Source organism: Harpegnathos saltator, unplaced genomic scaffold, assembly GCF_003227715.2.
Source record: "Harpegnathos saltator strain DR-91 unplaced genomic scaffold, Hsal_v8.6 scaffold696, whole genome shotgun sequence".
NCBI classification, from domain to species: domain Eukaryota; kingdom Metazoa; phylum Arthropoda; class Insecta; order Hymenoptera; family Formicidae; genus Harpegnathos; species Harpegnathos saltator.
Window position 1 is genome coordinate 18,984 of NW_020230533.1, and position 19,896 is coordinate 38,879.

Here is a 19,896-nt window from a genome sequence, read left to right on the forward strand (position 1 = left end):
AAAACAGAGAGATGTTATTACCACTGTAATTATATATTACCGACGTTTTTTTATTCTCTAAGAAAAGCACCGAGAAGATAACGTGCAACGTGAGAAACCGTGTGGCGATGGCTTCGCGTTATATAATTACGTTAGTATCACACGTGTATCGAGTCACTGACTATTTAAAGAATGAAGTAAAATAATCGGTATCCAGTGCATTCTGACAACACTGAACAGCCTCAAAATGGTTGTTTATGCTGTTACCGTAGTGCTCCTATTTTCATTCCTAACAGTCCTCTCAGGACTGCCACATATTATTTCAGGTAAGTGGTTATTCTGTTCGTAGTATGAAACCAAAAAGATACCGTGATGAAGATATAGTGAAAAGTAGTTGCAATTGTATTTCATAAAATTCTCTCTGTACGTATTACACCTTATTTTCATAGTAAAAGCTATTGCTTTTTTCACCGACTGGTTTAAGAAAAAACAACTTTAGTACATTAAATCTATTTTGATTTCTGCACCTTAATTATAGATGAGCTAATAACACAGCCCCACAAAAAAAAAAGTCGTTGCCTAAAACCGGACAAATATATTCTTATGTATTTTGTTCCGCTGAATCCGAATCCGAGGTCAGAACCTCAATAGACAAAATCCAATAATATTTTGCGATAACTCTTATCATTAATCATGACTTTGTTACTTTCCCAATGAAGCGGCGGTGGCAGCGGTGGCAACTATGCACAGTCCTCTGTTACGATGCAAGCTTCCTGCGGCAGTTAGTGAGTACCGAAACCGCTGAACTGAATTAATTAATTTCGGACACTATCAGACGCTCACGGCAGATTAATACGTCAATTTCTTTTTCAGGGGAAATGAGCGCGAAAAGTGCGCGTAACCACGTGAACATGTTGCCATCGTATACGATTATTACTCATGATTTTTTGTCGCGGGTATTTAAGTACGCTGTTATTTTGGATAATATCCGATTAGGGCTTATAATTTTTAGTGTGGATAATCATGAGCAATCATTTCATGCATTAACTATTTTAATGATAAAAACATGTTGCGTAACTTGTTCGTAACTTTTTCGACTAATTACGATAATACTGGCATTTAAATAGCATCTGACGGATTATACTAAAGCTAATCGGCTATTAGTTTCACTCGCATATCATCAAAACCTAGCGACGACAGTAATTAACCATCAATAGATTCGGGAAAGTAATACATATCCTTTCATAAATTTGATTTCCCAGGACAATGTTGCTCTTACAAACATCTTTACGATCGCAGAGCGTGCAATAAATAATGGTTTGAAATGTTTGTTTCAACAAATAAAAATACACGATAAGCCTTATCAATAAATGAATAATGCATAAAGTTTTCTCGGTGTAGCCATTTATTACTAGATTTTAGTAATTCTATAAAAAACAGAAAGACGTTATCACCACTGTAATTATATATTCCCGACGTTTTTTATTCTTCAAAAAATGCACCTAGAAGATAACGTGCAACGTGGAATATCGTATGGAGGTAGCTTCGCGTTATATAATTCGCGCACAGAGACACTGACTATTCAAAGAGTGAGGTAAAAGGACCGCTAACCAGTGCATCCTGACTATTCTTGAACACCGAACAACCCCACAATGGCCATTTCCGTTGTTAACGTAGTGCTCCTGTTTTCATTCATGACGGTCCTCTCAGGGCTGCCACTTACTGCAAGTAAGTAACTATTCGTAGTATGAAACCAAGGAAACACCGCAAAGAAAATATGGTGGAAAGTTGTTGCAATCGTATTTCGTAAAATTCTTTCCGTACATTATATCTCATTTTCATGGTAAAAGATATTGTTTCTTTCACCGACCGGTTTAAGAAAAAATAACTTTAGGTCGTTAAATCAATTTTAATCTCTTTATCTTGATTATAGGTGAGCTAGTAATTTAATCGTCATTATAAATTCGACGTATATGTATCTATATAAAAAGAAAATTTCTCACACAAAAAACTACTGCATTGTATGGACAAAGCTTTTGCATTGAATTACCGCAAACAATTTGTAATTTTCAAAGAGAACTATGATGGAAATATATCATAAGATGTAGTAGTTAATTCATTCCGATTTTCGACCATTTTCAGTTTTCATTCAAAAGTCAATAAAATGAGATTAATCAATGAAATATTCTCCATTGTTATCGATGTCCTTACGCCATTGACTGGGCAATTGCCGAATCCTACAACGATAGAAGCTTTGAGTCTATAAAGTCATAAAATGAAAATCATAATGAAATTTCATATGTCGTCAACTGTCGAAAAATATGTATCAGAGAGTGCGTTCCTTTATTTACTGCAAGTACTGACGTTATGACGTTATGAAAGCTACTACTAGTAGCATTCCGTTTTAACTTTGAGAGCTGTCGAAGTGTTGCAACGTTACAAATCGGAACGTACCGCAGTACGCTTCGTGAAGCTTGTGTTTATGGTTTGTTACCAGTGCATCTGTTTACAAACATAGATGAAATCTCAAATACCAATGTAACTATAATCGCATTAATTGCAACTATAATAAAACAAAACACAGATGAGGAATAGAGCGAAAGCAATTTAGACATAGAAATAGTATAACAGCTAGTTGCACAATCTCGGATACCATAAGTAAAATCCAAAAATTATGTGAAAAATATTATATTAGCATATTCTAGTGTGAAATTTAAAATGCATTTTCGGTAAATTATTAAGCACAAAGTTAAAAACTTAATCGTATACTAAGAAAAAGTACAACCATATTTCTTGTATTAATTCATATTTATAATATGGCCTACTGAATTGTCTTTTGAACTGTGTATTTGAAGAGTGTATTTGTATTAATAATTTAATACATATTAAATTTTTACAACTATTGTGTACTTTTTGTTAATCTCCCTAGCCTCAATCAAGTTTAAATCTATGTAAGCAGCCATTTTGTACAGTGGCTGCTTTACCTCGCTAGCTACAGTAGCAAAAAATGACACCGAAATTAATGACGTCATGCACTTATAGAAGCGCTTTCGCAGTGTACTACAACTCATATCGGAACACTATTGGTAATGCTGACAGTATCCGCAGTAAATAAAGGAACGCGCCCAGAGTGTGTGGGTGTTGCACCGACCGGAAATGAAAATCTAATTTAGCTAGGTCTGAAGAATGCGTTGCGTGTGGGAGAACTTCCCAGCCCAAATGTAAAATGATTTCCTTTGTGGTTTCTCCTATATGAGATTTAGCATTGTCATATAACAGAATGACTTTACGGCTGTCTTGTCTATAAGTGATCTTTTTTCTCAATTGCATTGCTCAAACATATTAATTTTTCTCGGCAAATCTTTGCTTTAATAGTTTGACGCGGTTCTAAGAGCTTGTAGTTCAACACGTTCTTCTGATCCCACCATGTACATAGAACTTTTTTTCCGAAACGTTTGGGTTTCGCTGTTGACGTTGTCGATTGACCAGGATCTACTCATGATTTTTTGAGTTTAAGATTTTCATACGTAATCTATTTTTCATCACTAATGTTGATTTTGTGCTAAAATCTTTTTTCGTTGTCTAGTGAACAAGGTAACACCACATATGGTCAATCGGCGATTTTTGTTGTCAATGATTAACTCGTATTGCACCTATTTTTCTTCTTTCTGTATCTTTTCCATAGGATGTAAACGATACCAAAGAGCTTTTTGGCTTACTCCCTATTTTTCCGCAAGTTCTTGTTCTTTTTGTGCCGTAGTTTTATTCAATAAATTTTGTAACTCCTCGTCTTTAAATTTTTTGGCTGACCGGCACGTGGTTGGTCATGAACATTAAAATCATCACTTCGATAACGTTCAAATCAGTTTCGGCAGTTTCGGTTCAAATCAGTTTGCGATCGGTTGCACTGTTACAGCATTTTCAGCGTAAGCATCACGAATCATTTTCGCTGCTTCGAAAGCGTTTTTATTTAAATGAAATGCGGGATGCATTGCATATCGAATATGCCCTTTGATGATTCTCGTGAACACTATTGATTATTTGAAATTATATGCGTCAAACGCCAAATCATATATCATTTCGAAAAGTTAACTGTCAACACCTCAAAACCGCAAAAGAGCTGGAGAATATTTCAATTTTATATATTGCTCTGAGCTATGTTCATAACTTCTTCGGAAACAATTAACTATTATAGCTAATAATAATAATAGTGACATTGCAAAATAACCAAAGTTGCTGATACAAGTTATTTGAAGAAATGCGACTCATCGCTCGTGTGTAAATAAGACGAATTAAATTAAATAAAAACGTCTTTTACTATTTTTTAAAAAACCATGTAAATGTCGATGTTATCAACAAAAGAAGATCAATAAATCATGATAATAATTCGAAATCTTACATGATTGTTTCAAAAATGATAAAAAAGTTTTTTTACTTAATTTAGTCTGTTTTGCCTACATACAAGCGACTTCTACAGATACCTTGTGTATAATATCCTTCAGTAAATTAAATCGTCGTCAGTGAATATTTTGCGATAACTCTTATCGCATTACCATTTCAACGTAGTTGAGTACTAAAAACGACTAGCATTTATTTACATAATATTAACATTCAGATGACTCAGAAGACACGTGAATTTATAGTATTACCACATATGCATTCCGTAATCTCTCGTCGATAATAATTGGTTAGCAGAAATGATATATACTTGGAAGAGGAATTTTTACTGTTTCACGGAGTTATCATTGTTCGATGGATTTGTATAATAGCCTCGAAATTTGTGATATTTTCATTATCAAGAGACACAGTAGTGTCTCGCGCCAAGCGAGGCAGCGAGACCGAACCATGTATTATTACGCGAAACCTCTACTTGATCATAGGATATATTTTCGTACCGCTATAACGGCTGAACCGATTAGGTTCTGCATAAGCTCAATCGATTCCGCAGAGTCTAATTATATAAGAAAACTATCTTCATTTTTGCTCTACATGTCCTGTGAGCTTAGAAATTTATTCTCAAAGTACGAAATCGTGAAATTTACGAATCGTTCAACAAATGTCCGACTGACTTTACTTCTACTAGAGGGCGTCACGAGATCACGCGGATACAAAACGGTCTGTTAAAAGTACATCATATAAATACATATTCATAGACCATTCAATTAACGATGCACGAATCACGTCGCCTGTCGCATATTTTAAAACTCCAAACTGTGGTCCTAGTGGTTGTGTGCGTATGTATGTGTTATCAAGAGACGCGGCAGCGTCTCGCGCCAAGTGAACGCGCGAAGCGAAGCATGACGTGAGACCGACCGCGTATTACTTACACCGACCAACTAGTTCAGTGCAAACAAGATCTCTCGTTTAACTATAACATCTGAACGGATGAAGTTCTGGATGGGCTTAATCGATTCCTTAGGATTGATTTACTTAACTAAACTATCTTTATTTTCGTCCTATATGCTGAGTGAGATATTTTAGTTGAAAGTCCGAAATCGCCAAGTTTCAATCTCAAGATTTTCGTTGTACAAATGTCCAACTGAACTATTGTCCGTTAGATGGCGCCACGGATGGACAAATACCTTGAGCAGTGATGTGTAACCATAGACATATAATATATAGACCGCGCATTCGCAACGTTTCCTTTGTCTGCACATGTTCAATATTAGAAAGAGGTAGCATGCTTTCGTAGAGCAGTCTGTCTCTTTCTAACGATGCGTAGTGGGGTATTTGGCCCCTCCGCCTGTTTAGAGTGGAGTGTTATGTCTCCGGTTCTCCTTCTTTTCGTGAAACAAAGCGTATGTAAACAAGACGATTGACATTAAAGATTATAAAACGTATTTACTCATAATAATATAATCATAACACAAAAAGTATAATCGTAACACAATGAGTCTATATTGTTGTGTATGCTGCAGTAATGCATATAAAAGTGACAAACAGATTATTTTCCACCGGTATGTAATTATACCCATCGTCATATGTCCATATTCATCATTTTTCCATATGCGTGTATTTATATCAGACGTATTTTCTTCTCTTTGCCTTTCACAATTCTCCTTTCTCTATATTCTCCTATTTCTGTTTCCCCTGTCATGGAAGGCTGCTTTACCCCCACCACGCGTCGTTAGAAAGTGATAGATTGCCCAACGAAAGCATGTTGTCTCTTTCGAATATAGAACGCCCCCTCCGCTGAACGCGCGGTATATTTATTATACGTCTATGTGTGTAACGCTGCCGGTGCGTTCGTAAGTGCGTCATGTTCTTTTCGTGTTCGTTCGTAGAGATGGACCTTTAGGGCCGGTTTTTCCTACTCATCGGTTAATACTAACAGTTAAATCATACATTTGTATTTGTTTTTCCTTCGAAATAGATAAAGACAGACATATAATTTATATAATTTAACTGTTAGTTAATTTTACCAAGAGGTTGGAAAAACCGGCAGTAATAATCGACTGTGATTGATTAATTTCTTAAAGCTTAATTCTTAGGTCGGTATTCATAGTCGAGTCTTATATTTAAAATCGTCTTAAGTTCACTTTCAGATATCCCGTACGCAATGAAGTAATTTGTACAGCATCTGAAAATAAACTTAAGATGATCTGAAATATAAGATCCGACTATGAATACCGGCCTTAGAACTCTATTGTAGACTAGGGCTTAGAACGACTTTAAAAATTTCATGTGATTAGTTGCAAAATATTAGTCTTCATGTAAATTAATAATCATATCACTTATTTATCTATACAAAATGCACTACCATATTATGTATATGTTTAAAAAGGAAACAATATAAAAGCGTTATTTGTAGGAAGTAAATTAATTTTTAGATAAGCGTTATTGAGATTTCTGATCAACGAGTATTTATGAAAATACGTGAAATTGTAATACAATATTTATTTTTATCAATCTTACGTCAAATCTAAGTATATAATAAGCATATAACATGTTTTTTGGTGAAAAAGATGTGATATTCTAACAAACCTACCTTTTCGCTAAAGAAATAAAAAAGCGCCAAGTTCAGGCATTCCCATTCATTCCCGTTCTCCATTCCATTTACTAATATTATAACTAACTAGCTAATATTATAATTGTAAATATACAAAAGCAAATGTTTCTAAAATATATTTTTTTATATGATAACAAATCTAAAAACGTTAACATGAAATATTATTATCCAAATTTTTATTTGTTATAAAAAAAGATATTAGATAGTTTTACCAAGTAAAAATAAAACTAAATCAAATTATATCATTTTATTTGTATTTTCTACAAAAATAATGATATCACAAAATTCACGCCAAGTATTGTTACAAATTATTTTCTTCATTATATTCTGTTATTGTTACCTTAACCAAATAAAATAAAAATATTAAAATAAAATATAGTTATTTAAATTTATATTTCCCACAAAAGACATAGAAGATATAAAAAATTAGGTAGAGTGTCAATAATTTCTGCAAAAATAAATATACATTAAAATATTGCATCAATTAAAAACGTAAAATAAATAACACATTATAAACAATGTTTTATATACAAAATTTTTATATATAAAACATTGTTTATAATATGTTATTTATTTTACATTTTTAATTGATGCAGTATTTTAATGTATATTTATTTTTGCAGAAATTATTGACACTACCTAATTTTCTATATGTCTTTTGTGGGAAATGTAAGTTTAAATAACTATATTTTATTTTAATATTTTAATTTTATTTGGTTAAAGTAACAATAACAAAATATAATGAAGAAAATAATAATTTGTAACAATACTTGACGTAAATTTTGTGATATCATTATTTTTGTAGAAAATACAAATAAAATAATATAATTTGATTTTGTTTTATTTTATTTGGTTAAACTATTTAATATCTTTTTTTATATTAGGTGTATAAATGAATAATTTAAATTATTTTAATCAATTATGAAATCAATTTTAAATTGAATAGATTTTCCCGCTCTTTTGTGATTATGCAATGTTGACATATAGCTTTATTAAAAACATAGTTTGGCGAAAGGCCCAACATAACCTTCAAAAGTATTCAGTTCAGTACAGTTGAAAATGGCAACAGATAAGGTGCATATCCGACACTGCATTCTTTACGAATTCCAACAAGGAAAAAATGCTGCAAGAGCGTGCGAATCGATTTGTTTCTTTCTCGGCAAAGGTGTTGTATCGTACGATGTGTGCGCATTTTGGTTTAAGCGGTTTAAAAACGGTAATTTCAGTCTAATCGAAAAACAACACCCTAGAGGCCCTTCGAAATACGATAATGATGATTTGGAATAACTGCTCGCTGAGAATTCGGCACAAACACAAAAAGAGCTTGCAGAACAGTTGAGAGTAACGCAGCAAACGATTTCCAAACGCCTACATTAGATGGGAAAGATCCAGAAAGAAGGAAAATGGGTTCCGCATGAACTCACTGAAACCAACAAAAATCAACGAGTGGCAGCGTGCCTTTCTCTTCTCAATAAGTAGCGTCGAAAGTCTTTCTTGTGGAAAATCGTTACGGGCGATGAGAAATAGATACTCTATGACAATCTGAAACGCAGAAAGTCATGGGTAAATCCCGGCGAATCATCAAAATTGGTCGCAAAACCCAATCGCTTCGGAAAGAAGGTCCAGTGAAATTGTTGCATGACAACCCCAGGCCACACATTGCTTCCAATACAAAAGACACCATGATGAGTCTTGGCTAGGACGTCTTGCAGCACCCGGCGTATTCACCAGACATTGCTCCATCCGATTATCACTTGTTCCGGTCGATGCAACACGCCTTGTCCGATATGCACTTCCAATCAGTGAATGAGATTCGAAAATGGCTTGACGACTTTATCGTATCCAAAGACGTAACATTTTTCCGAGATGGAATCCATCAGCTACCTGAAAGGTGGCTTAAAGTTATAGAAAGCAACGGCGAATACTTTGATTGAACAATTTAATTTATTTTCTTTTAAAATAAACCTTGAATGTAGCTGAAAAAATTGGACTACTCATTTGTACACCTAATAAAAAATAAAAATTTGAATAATAATATTTCATGTTAACGTTTTTAGATTTGTTATCATATAAAACAATATATTTTAGAAACATTTGCTTTTGTATATTTACAATTATAATATTAGCTAGTTAGTTATAATATTAGTAAATGAACGGGAATGAATGGAAATGCGTGAACTTGGCGCTTTTCTTTTTACTCATTTCAACATACAATAACATAAGAGATCAAGTTTCGCTTTGAAAATAATAATGACGTGATAATTCATACGCCGAAATAAATTCAATGGCGATTAACTTAAGATTACTATTAACTTCATTTTAATCAACGTAACCACTTCACATTTTTTCTCACATGATGATCGGTTCATTTTTATTACAATAATAGACGACAATGTCAAATCGTCGAGCGACGTGCAACTGTCGTTAAACGAGATGGGAGACCTTGCAACACTCATGTTTGCTCTTAATCTGGAATATCTAACATCTAGTTTCTATGCGTCGGCGAGAACAACGCCTCTAGACAAAATTACCGAGGATGTGGAAAATAAGGGTAAGTGCAAATGGTATATTGGATCGATATGTTGGAATAGGAAGAAAAATTTTATCCGCTATATTTTATACGAGTTTCTGAACGAGTCCGTCTTGTTTATCGGAAAACTTTCAGAATGTGACAATGGTTCGCACACGTAAAATCATGCAATCGTCTGCCAATTAATCGTCAAACATAATCGTTTCCATCGAGGAAACTTTAACGAGACAGGGAAAGAGAGGGAAATAGAGGGAAAGAGAGAAAGAGAATGAGAGAATGAGAAAGATAGGGAAAGAGAGAGAGGGGAAGGTTCTTAATGGTGGCGAGATTTTCGTTTGCTTTAACCGTCTGAAACCAGCGATTTGCCTGCTGGTCTGTTCGTGCTTAAAAGTTGCGTTTTATCCGGAATCTTCGCAAGTTCAATTTAGCATTTCCATTCATATTCAAACAGCTCTTAACGTAACCGCCAATATCTACATGATCGACGAACCATTGTCGACATACTTTATATTACTGTTACGTTCGAATTCTTATTAAGTATGACTCTGTTGCTTTCCCAACGAACCAGCAAACTGGTTGGTGATCAAGTTGAACGAGTAGTTCGATATGATTGTAGGCCAGGTGGCGCCATTGATGGCGCTGACGCCGCCACTCGTGGCGCCATTCATGGCGCCATTGATGGCGCCGGAGAACATAATAGAGGTAGAAGCAACGGCGTCCGTCGGCGGCGATGACGCCTAAGTTCACGTTTCTTCTTTGTTACAATCTTCTGTATCTGCTAGCAGTTGGTGAGTACTGAAAGCACGGAACAGTTAATTTCGTTATCGAATGCTCGCGGCAAATTAATACGTTATTTTCTTTTCCAGGAGAAAATGAGTGGAAGAAATGTGCGTATCCACGTGAACATGTCGCCATTACAATTATTACTCGCGATTTTTTATCACAGGTACTTAACACTTAACACTTTGTCACGTATACGTGATTTTGCAAACCCATCAGTTACCGCTGTCACGCTCATGTGATTAAAAAAAATTAAAAAAAATTAAATTTAAATTATAAAAATGGATTCAGCGCAGTTTTTTCATAAAATATTAAAAAAAATTAAGCAAAAATGTCGGCGTTAGAGTAGGACTTACGCGAGATACACCGGCGTCAAGTGACAGTCAACAAACAAAATGTGCGGCTATCAAAATGTTAAGCATCCTGTTATTTTGAATAATATCTAGTGTCTACAATTTTGGGTGTGGATAATTATGAGCAATCGTTTCTTACATTAACTGTTTTAATGATGAAAAATATGTTGTATAACTTTTATACCTAATTTTTATCGACTAATTACGATAATGCTGGGATTTAAATAGCAACTGAAGGATTATACTAAAGCTAATCGGCTATTTGCTTAATTTGCATATTATCAAGACGTAGTAACGACAGTACTTAATTATTGATAGATTCGGGGGAGTAATACATATTCTTCCATAAATTTGATTTCCCAGAAGATTGTTGCGCTTACAAACATCTTTACGGTCGCAGAACGTACAATAAATAATGGTTTGAAATGATTGTTTCAATAAATAAAAATACGAATTAAGGGTTATCAATAAAATAAATGGATAATGCATAAAGTTTTCTCGATGTAGCCGTTTATTAATAGATTTTAATAATGCCTTAAAAAACGGAGAGACGTTACCACCACTGTAATTATATATTCCTGTTCTCTCATTCTCCGAAAAAAGCACCGAGAAGACAAAAAAATAATTAATTAACGGTGCTATCAATTCCTAGATTGATTTTCATAGTGCCATCCTACCGTTAATATTAACTATTTCGCTGCGATTAACGTGTTTATATTTATTACTCGCGATATGGTGGATATCACTGTAAAGATGTTTTCTTTCTTTTTTTGTGTGTGCGAACATGCAGTTTGGAAATTGCACACGAAAAAATTATCGGTCAAGTCGAATACTCGTTTTTTCCCACTTTAAGATAGTTGCATCTCCGGTCAGGGACGAATATAGTCGAATACATTTTTTTACATTTGCGCCGTTCAATGTAATTTTAATGAGACCGCAATAAAGAACGCACCATAAATAAAATTGTGACGATGTTATGGAATGCTCAAGCAACTTTGCTACTCGCACCTTCTTGAGAGAAGACTCTGCGTTTAAAAGACTTTGCGAGACCATCGCAGCGTCAACTTTTATGTTTTACAATTGTTTTACGACTTGATGAATTCCTTTGACATTATCCATCCATACGAGCATGATTAACCCCTTGCGGCGCAGTGGTAAGTATACTTACCACCTTTTCTTACTCGGTTTTTTAATGTTTCTGCTAAAGTTACGTTTAGATATTAATAGAATTACATAATTAGAACTTCCAAGAGTCTAAACTATTACTTTTTAATTAATATTTTCATTAATTATATGTCGCGCTATTGTTTATAAATAATTAAAGATAAAAAAAGCAGTTTTTCTCAAATTAATTCAGCTATACATAAACTAAAAGCACTAGAAAGCCACAGATTTAGACACATGTTGAGCTTACCTTATTGTACAATACATAATTTATTGAGAATTTTTCATATGCTCATTATTGAAAAAAATGTCAAATATAGCACAATTTTGAAATTGACTATTTTCAATGTAATGTCGACATACTGTGCCTAAATAACAAAACATGTTATAAAAAGCAATTTCCCATAGTTTTTATATCCTATTGTGCATCATGCTGTTCATTTTTCATTATTTATAAGTAAATAAATTTTGAAAAAAGCAATTGAAAGGAAAACAATGTAATTTCTTGGAAAGTATTTAAAATTAAAGATTATAAATTTTACTGAATATTCTTTATATGTCAAAATATAATATATATTTTTACAGAATTTCCCGTACGCCAAATTTTTATACATATTTCTATAATTTTACTCTTGCATAACGGTCATATTGGATCCGCCATTTTAAATTTAAAAAATTGAACTTAAGATTCGTAATCGGCGACCTAAAAAAAACTTTATATACGTGATTTGAACGAAATTGAAACTTTTGGTTAACATCTTATCCGCCATATTGGATCCGCCATTTTGAATGTTTAAAATTGGACTTCAGATTCTTAATCAGCGGCCCAAAAAATATATAAATATACATATTCATAAAATACTGTCCAGTAAAAAAAATGTGCGTTTCAAAGAGTTAACATTGATAAACCATAAGAGACAAGATCTGTCCCAAAAGAAACCGAACTTTTTAAAAATCATTTTATTTTCTTAATATACAACTTAATCTGATTTATCTCCTTCAAAGTATTGTCCTTGACTGTTGATACGCCGTTCCCAACGTTTTTTCCACTGTTGGAATGCATTCTGATATGTAGATTTCTAGAATGGCCTTGAGTTCCTCTAGCAACTTTTTTTATTTCATCTATACTCTTTCATCTATACTCTGAAAACAGCGTCCTTTTAAAGAATTTTTTAGCTTAGGAAACAAAAAGAAATCGGTAAGTTTGCTTTTGCAGCACTTTTCCTTGGTGAAATTTGTAACGAATGCAGTGACGAATAAATGCTTTGTCGCTTGCCATCTTTCACCTACCAACGTTTAAGAACGTTTGAATGCTGAGCCAACTTCTGCGTCGTTTTTATTATCTGGACAGTCAGTTACAGTCACGTGACAAAACCGCGGGAGAATTTCTGATTTATAAACCAGCAGTATAACACAAAATGTATCACACAAAAACACTTTAATAACATAACTTTTGTACACCTAATAATTGGTTAGCAGAAATGATATATACTTGGAAAAGGAATTTTTAACGTCACGGAGTTATCATTGTTCGATGGATCTCGATAGTAGCCTCGAAGTTTGCGATATTTTCATTATTTGAACAAACAACTCCATCCGTCATAATCTTAAACGTCATGCAGAAAAATCTTGAGAAAAACCAAGCAAAGAAATCAAGTTTTTCCTTGGAAATAAAACGTGTGGATTCATGCGTCAGAATAAATTCAATCGCGATTAATTTAAGATTACTACTTCGCATTAGTTGACGTATCCTTTTCATATTTTTTCTCATATAATGATCAGTTCATTTTTATCGCATGATAGACGAGAATCACACTTTGTCGACTGACTTGCAGCCGCCGCCGATATACGAGAAGGAACATTATGCAATAATATTCATCCTTAATCTATAGTTATGAAAAACAGTAGTGAGTCGGAGGAAATGTTTCAAAACGAGATTATCGAGACTACAGCGAACGTATTGAGTAAGTACAGTCTGTGTTCACGATCGTAGACAGAAAGATCTTGTCTGTTATACTCGTATTTTATATGAATTTCTAAACGGCTCCATCTTGTTCAGCGGGAAAATTCTATTGAAAAATGAATTCTTCCACTGAAAAACTTAAAATTAGAAGTCCATAACTATGTACACTAAATGTCAAAATATATTTTCTTTATTTCTTTTTAATTAAAATTAAAAATAAAAATATTGTAATGAGTAGCAAGCGTGAAATGACGTGAAGTGAAAAACGATCGAAAAAGAATCACGTCTTTACATAACCGTTGACCACCGTTCTCCTAGCGGAGGAGAACGACGAGGACGAGAAACAACACCCACTAATCGACCTCGACGATTTCGCTGAAGAGTTGCAGGGCCAAAATTACGAGGTCGACAAGATCGATCAGCATGGCAAGACGAAAGTGCTCAAGATGAAATTAGGAAAGACGGAAGCACAGAGTATAGTAGGAGCGGTGTCGAAACAGCACGATAAAGTAAAATCTCGTCTAAAGGGGACTTTGATTGAAGTGTGAGCGCCTATGGAAATTCTTCTAGCAGAAGAGAAAGTGGCTATTATCCTGAGAGATTTGGAAAGGCGGGAAAAATAGTTATTCTAGGTGAGATGGTAGGTATTTTTTCTTTTCTAGTGATAGCGGCGGTGGTTCTTATTCTCCTATTAGTAGCGGATACGGTAGATTGATTTTTCACACAATATCGTGATATCATTTACAATATTTACAATATCGTGACTTTTGTTGAATAATCGACGGCCGAACATGAAGTTTCCAACTCTCGGCAAATTAAACTACGGGAGATAAAATGAATGGCAAAAGTATGCAGTGACATGATTTATCATCGTCAATGTGTTCACAGAGAAAAGAAAAAGAAAAAGAGAGTCTTCAGGGTTACCGAGAAATTTGCAGTCGAGAGGGTAACCCGGCAGCTTCGGGACACGTCGAGGTCTTTAATTTTCATACAAGATCTTAAGCACGTTTACGTGTAACTATAACGTCACATTAGCAATCATGTAGTAATTGCGTCAAAATGTCGCATGAATTTTTGCAAGAATGAGCTATTTACTACACATATTTCCAAGAATCGCGAATGCACGCCAATGACCACGCTAATATTTCCTCTAGATTTTCCTAGATTCAATAGAACCTAGAAAAATCTAGGATAGAAGTTCTATTCTGGAATAGTTCTACGTAGGCAGTCTGAAAAGTTCTCGGCCTAACAATGAAAGAAAATTTTTTTTGCCGCGAAATATGTTTTATTTTTCAATATAATCTCCTGAAACTTCAATACATTTATCTCAACGTTTTTCCAATAATTCAATACCATTATTAAAGTGTGATTCCGGAAGGTCTGCAAAATATCCATCCACGGCTGCAATAGCTTCGTCATTTGATGTAAAACGCTTTCCAGCCAGGAATTTTTTCAGGTTTGGAAACAAATAATAGTCAAAGGAAGCCAAATCTGATGAATACGCTGGATGTTCAAGCAATTCGTACTTTAATTCGTTGAATTTTGCCATTGTCATAATCACCTGTATGAACACGTGCATTGTCTTAATGGGAAACGATTCTTTTCTTCTTTAAAGCTGGTCTTTTCTCACGAATTTTTGCATCCAATAGATCCAAAAGGTTACAATAATATTCAGAGTTAATCGTTTTATCTTTCTCAAGATAATCGATCAACAAAACACCTTTGTAATCCCAAAAAACTGTTGCCATAACCTTTCCTGCTGATGGAACCGTCTTTGCCTTCTTTGGTGCACGTCCACCGGCTTCAATCCATTGTTTCGACTGTTCTTCTCGTTCTGATGTATAGTGGTGGATCCAAGTTTCATCAACAGTTATGAAACGACGCTTGAAATCAATTTTATTTTGTTTAAAACGATCCAAACACGCTTGAGAAATACGCATTCGAATGCGTTTTTGGTCAATTGTTAGCAAATGCGGCACTCATCTTGCATAAAGCTTTCTCATATGTAATTCTTCATGTAAAATATTTCCAATTCGTTCTTTTGAGATGCCTATGTCCTCAGCTACTTCACGCATTTTCACTCGCCGATCATCTAACACCATATCATGGACCTGTTGAATGTTTTGTGTTGTAGCAGTTTTTGGACAACCTTCGCGTGGATCATCTTCGAGGCTTATACGACCAGATTTAAAAAGATTAAAAAAGAGCAGCCCATTTTTTCACAGTGGAAAGTGAAGGTGATGCATCCTTATGCACTTTTAACAATTTCGGATGAATTTCTGTTGGTGTTAAACCATCCACAACAAAAAATTTAATCACTGCACGATATTCAATTTTTTCCATTTTAAAAAAGACAATGACACGTCAATATTAAACTGGTGCTACTACTCGAATGACTTGACAGATCGAAATAAAATTTTACATAGGTTTATATCAGGGATGCCACTTTCCAATACAATTATAGTTTGACAGTTTCTAATGCCATCTATGTGTCAGGTCGAGAACTTTTCAGACTGCCCTCGTATTTTAGAATAGAATAGTAGAATGAATCGCGTATGTTCATCTCGATTTTTGTGTAATCTCGAACATAGAGATGACTTACACGGCGAGAATTTTTCTGGGAGATCCAAAGTTATTCGCGAGTTCAATTTAGCATTTTCATTCATATTCGAATTTAATTCGCCGGTATCTGTATAATCGAGTAATCGTCGACATATTCACTATTACGTTCGATTCCTCATTAATCATGATTTTTCCTGTATTTTAATTTCACACCTATAATTCGGCGCAAGCTTCTTCCACCAAGTTTTTCCAACAGATGAATACCGAATCTGGGAGAAGTTAATTTCGCTATCAGCCGCCAATTAATACGTCACTTTCTATTCCGGGAGAAGATGAGCGGAAGACCTATCGACGATTTATGCTGCCTTGACGTTCCATACACATACATATGCGCGCGCACGTACGTGAGTACAAAAGAATGAGGATTCTGCGAACATACGAGTCGCTACAAGCGAAAAAACTACGACCATGCAACAACAATTTAACAAAAGACTCAAAATTACTATTCATTTGTTTGTTAAATATACGAGACGGGGAATGGTATGCGTGAGTAATTAACAAAACAGGTTTGGCTCAACAAGCAAAGACCACGATTCGCCGTGTTATTCGGGCGCGAGACGTTTCTCGGAAACAATCACGAGATTCACGATCGGCTCTTCATCGGCAAAACGGAAGAACCTAGAGCCGAGGAACGTTGCGCGTCTCTTCATTTCACGTGCCTCTAATGACTCGTTCATCTCCACGTTTCTCGATAAAGCAGCGCTTACGATAATGAGACAATCCATCACTGTCATTGTCATTATTGTTACTATTATTATTATTTCCCGCTTCCCCGATTAATCCTCCGCGCAAATCCGCAGAACCGGAAAGTCCTGCCGCAACAGGGAAGCCCGAGAAACACCGATTCCGCTAATCTTCGCCGTGCGCGACTCGCGCGTCAGTTTGCCGACGTCGGTAACGGTAGCTCGCGCGAGAGATATTCAAGAATCTCTTGAATGGCAGCGCGATCGAGGCTGCAAAAAAAGGAAGGCGCCGCGCCGAGGGAGCGCCGCCGGCGAAGCCGCAAAGGAGAAATACAAGACGGACGATATACGGTATTATTTTTCCAAGCTCGCCCGAGCCCGTTCCGCATTATCAGTTCGTTGCAATTGACGGGGGGGGGGGGAGGAGCCGCGACGGGGTGCGACCGCAGAGCGTGATCCTCAGGCAGCGATTTCCCCGCGATCGGCGGCGGCTACCTGCGCTCCTGCTGTATCGCTACAGGGATATCTAGGCGCCACACGACCTTCTGCCGAGAGCGGGCTCTATAAATACGACAGATAGCGGCGCACCGCGGAACGATTTCAGCGATGCTCTCGAGATGCGAGAGAGTGTCCGTGTAGCAGCGGAGTGGCACGGGAGTAATTACCGGCGCGGCTCGGACGAAGGCTCGGTGTGTGTAACGGTAAAGTTTCGATTCTTTTCCCTCGTCCTTCCGAGCGGCCGCTCGGCTTAGCGCGGGATGGGAGCCGGCGCGGAACGAATTACCCGCCGAAACGCGAAGCCGGCCCGAGGCGCGCACCGGTAGTGGATTCCTCGCCGAGCGAGCAGCCGGTCCTCGCGCGCGAGTAGTCCCTGAGTAGTCTTGGCCTGTTCTCTCCTCGAGAAAAGTAGCGAACGCTTTCGGGACTCGGGGAGAAAAAATGGACTGACCCTTTCAACTATGCGCTAGGTGAGACTTGTTGGGAGGAAAAGAAGAAGAGAACTGGTGCAGGAGGTAGTGCGGCGAAAAAGAACAAGAACAAAAGATCGATCGCAACACATTCTCGTTTATTTATTTGTATAACATACACACACACTTGAATGATATGTGCTGGCCGCGGATAAATGACAAAACAGGTTCGGCAGCAAAAATCAGCCGTGATTCGCCGTGGTTACTCGAGCGCGAACGACCTCTCGGTCGAACCATCGGGCGAGCTTCGTGATCGGTTTTTCAGCGACAGAACGGAAGAAGGATCGATCCGTCGGGCAAGAGGAAACCGGCGCGGAACAAATCAGCCGCCGAAACGTGAACGCCGGCTTGAGACGCGGTAGCGGATTCTTCACTGAGCGAGCGGCCGCGAGCGAGTGATCGCGTCGGACGAACTCGATGATCCCCTCTTCGGCGACCTCATCGGTATAATTAACCGCTGGAAATGAGAATATCGCGCTCGCGTGAGCAAATACAAGGAGAGGAGGGTAAATCGCCGCGCGCCGATCGCGTATTCGCTCATCATTTGCTACGCGCGTCAGCAACTTGCATTATCTTTTTTTCTCTCTTATCCTCCTATTAATTTCACGGCCATACGCGTCTCTTCGTGCTCTTTGTTCTTGAGAATTTCCATTATCTGTGTCTCGCCTATGACTAGCCGCTTTTATTCGCCGAGACCGCACACTTGTTTGAGAGCTAAATGCTGAGAGAAAAATGTTCGTTATTTTCGCGTAACTGCAATTCCATGAGTGAGAGGATTACCGTCGGGATTAGCCATTCTTTCACAGTAAGTGTTGCTACAGTGCTGTAAATAGTAACTTTGTACACGCATTGCCAGTACTGTTCTTTTTTTTTTAAGAAGGGACTAAGTTTTAGTGAGATTAATCATTTTTTCTCGCAGTATAATCGATAAGAAAATTAATCAAACGACTTAATTTTATAATTTATAACATATATTTTATATAATTTAATAACTATAATATACATTAATATCAGGGTTGAGAAAGTTACTTTGTAAAAGTATCTAGTTACAGTTGCAGTTTTTTTCACTGAAAAAGTAGTTACAGTTACAGAACTAGTTACAGTTACAAGTTATTGACCTTCAAAAATAACATGTTACAGTTATAGTTATTTAGAAAGTAACGAGTCGTTACTTTTCAGTTTCTTTTTTACAATAATTGTGCTATTATTTTAAATTTTTTAATTGTATAAATTCCTTCAATTTTATATAAAAATAGTTTGTTGATTATTATATTCCTCATATTGTATTGTATATAATATATAATTTTATTTATATAATTTTATTTAATATAATTTATTATAATATATAATTTGTATACAATATATAATTTTTACAAATTAGATTTATTAATTTAAATAAACAATTCATATTTATTCTTTAAGACTATTAATAACAATTATAAGAAAGCGAATGAATTTGATAAGGATAATAAATACTAAAATATTAAAAATAATCTTAACATTAAAAATTAGATCTTTTCACTAAAAAATATATTGATATTTTGTAAATAAAGATTCATATGTTTTCTTAAATTTGCAGTTGAAGTTCTACTTGCATGAATAATTTTTTGGCCAGCGGAAATTTTGCAGAGAAATGCCTAGTTATTCTTGTTTTCGAATTTTTGCTGTAACTTGAATAATTCTGGCATATGCTGGTCATAACATTTTATAATCCCTCTCCGAAGATTGAAATGTTTTATCCATTGCTTGAATTTTTTATATAACTGAAACTACGCAGCGCACTTCACGCTGAACGCAAATTATGTTAACAAATAAAGATTGGTGACGCGCGACGGAAATGTCCAA

At 35.7% G+C, this 19,896-nt stretch overlaps 1 protein-coding gene and 1 long non-coding RNA gene across 4 annotated transcripts; both read left to right on the forward strand.

The window, feature by feature from the left end:
* Nucleotides 1-1,469: 1,469 nt before the first annotated feature.
* LOC105187735 (uncharacterized) lies at nt 1,470-11,599 on the forward strand. Of its 2 annotated transcripts, XM_011148713.3 has the most exons (4): nt 1,474-1,707; nt 9,375-9,539; nt 10,135-10,306; nt 10,385-11,599. In XM_011148713.3, exons 1-3 carry the CDS (start codon nt 1,632-1,634, stop codon nt 10,257-10,259), a joined length of 366 nt encoding a protein of 121 aa, XP_011147015.1. In that variant the 5' UTR covers nt 1,474-1,631; the 3' UTR covers nt 10,260-10,306; nt 10,385-11,599. The 2 variants fall into 2 exon arrangements, with proteins under 2 accessions (XP_011147016.1, XP_011147015.1); XM_011148714.3 differs by lacking the exon at nt 10,385-11,599 and having other exon boundaries at nt 1,470-1,707; nt 10,135-10,307.
* A 2,201-nt stretch (nt 11,600-13,800) lies between these two features.
* Nucleotides 13,801-17,322, forward strand: LOC105187737 (uncharacterized). Of its 2 annotated transcripts, none has more exons than XR_002162955.2 (2): nt 13,801-14,418; nt 16,597-17,322. It is a non-coding gene; the product is annotated as an uncharacterized LOC105187737 (long non-coding RNA). The 2 variants fall into 2 exon arrangements; XR_002162956.2 differs by having other exon boundaries at nt 13,801-14,410.
* The last annotated feature ends 2,574 nt before the right edge of the window (nt 17,323-19,896 follow it).

Excerpts from the sequence above, each read along its gene's own strand:
- LOC105187735 (XM_011148714.3), top strand. The coding sequence starts at position 1,632 with ATGGCCATTTCCGTTGTTAACGTAGTGCTCCTGTTTTCATTCATGACG. Across the intron at positions 1,708-9,374 it reads AGGGCTGCCACTTACTGCAA|ACGACAATGTCAAATCGTCG; the intron begins GTAAGTAACTAT and ends TTACAATAATAG. Across the intron at positions 9,540-10,134 it reads CGAGGATGTGGAAAATAAGG|GCCAGGTGGCGCCATTGATG; the intron begins GTAAGTGCAAAT and ends ATATGATTGTAG.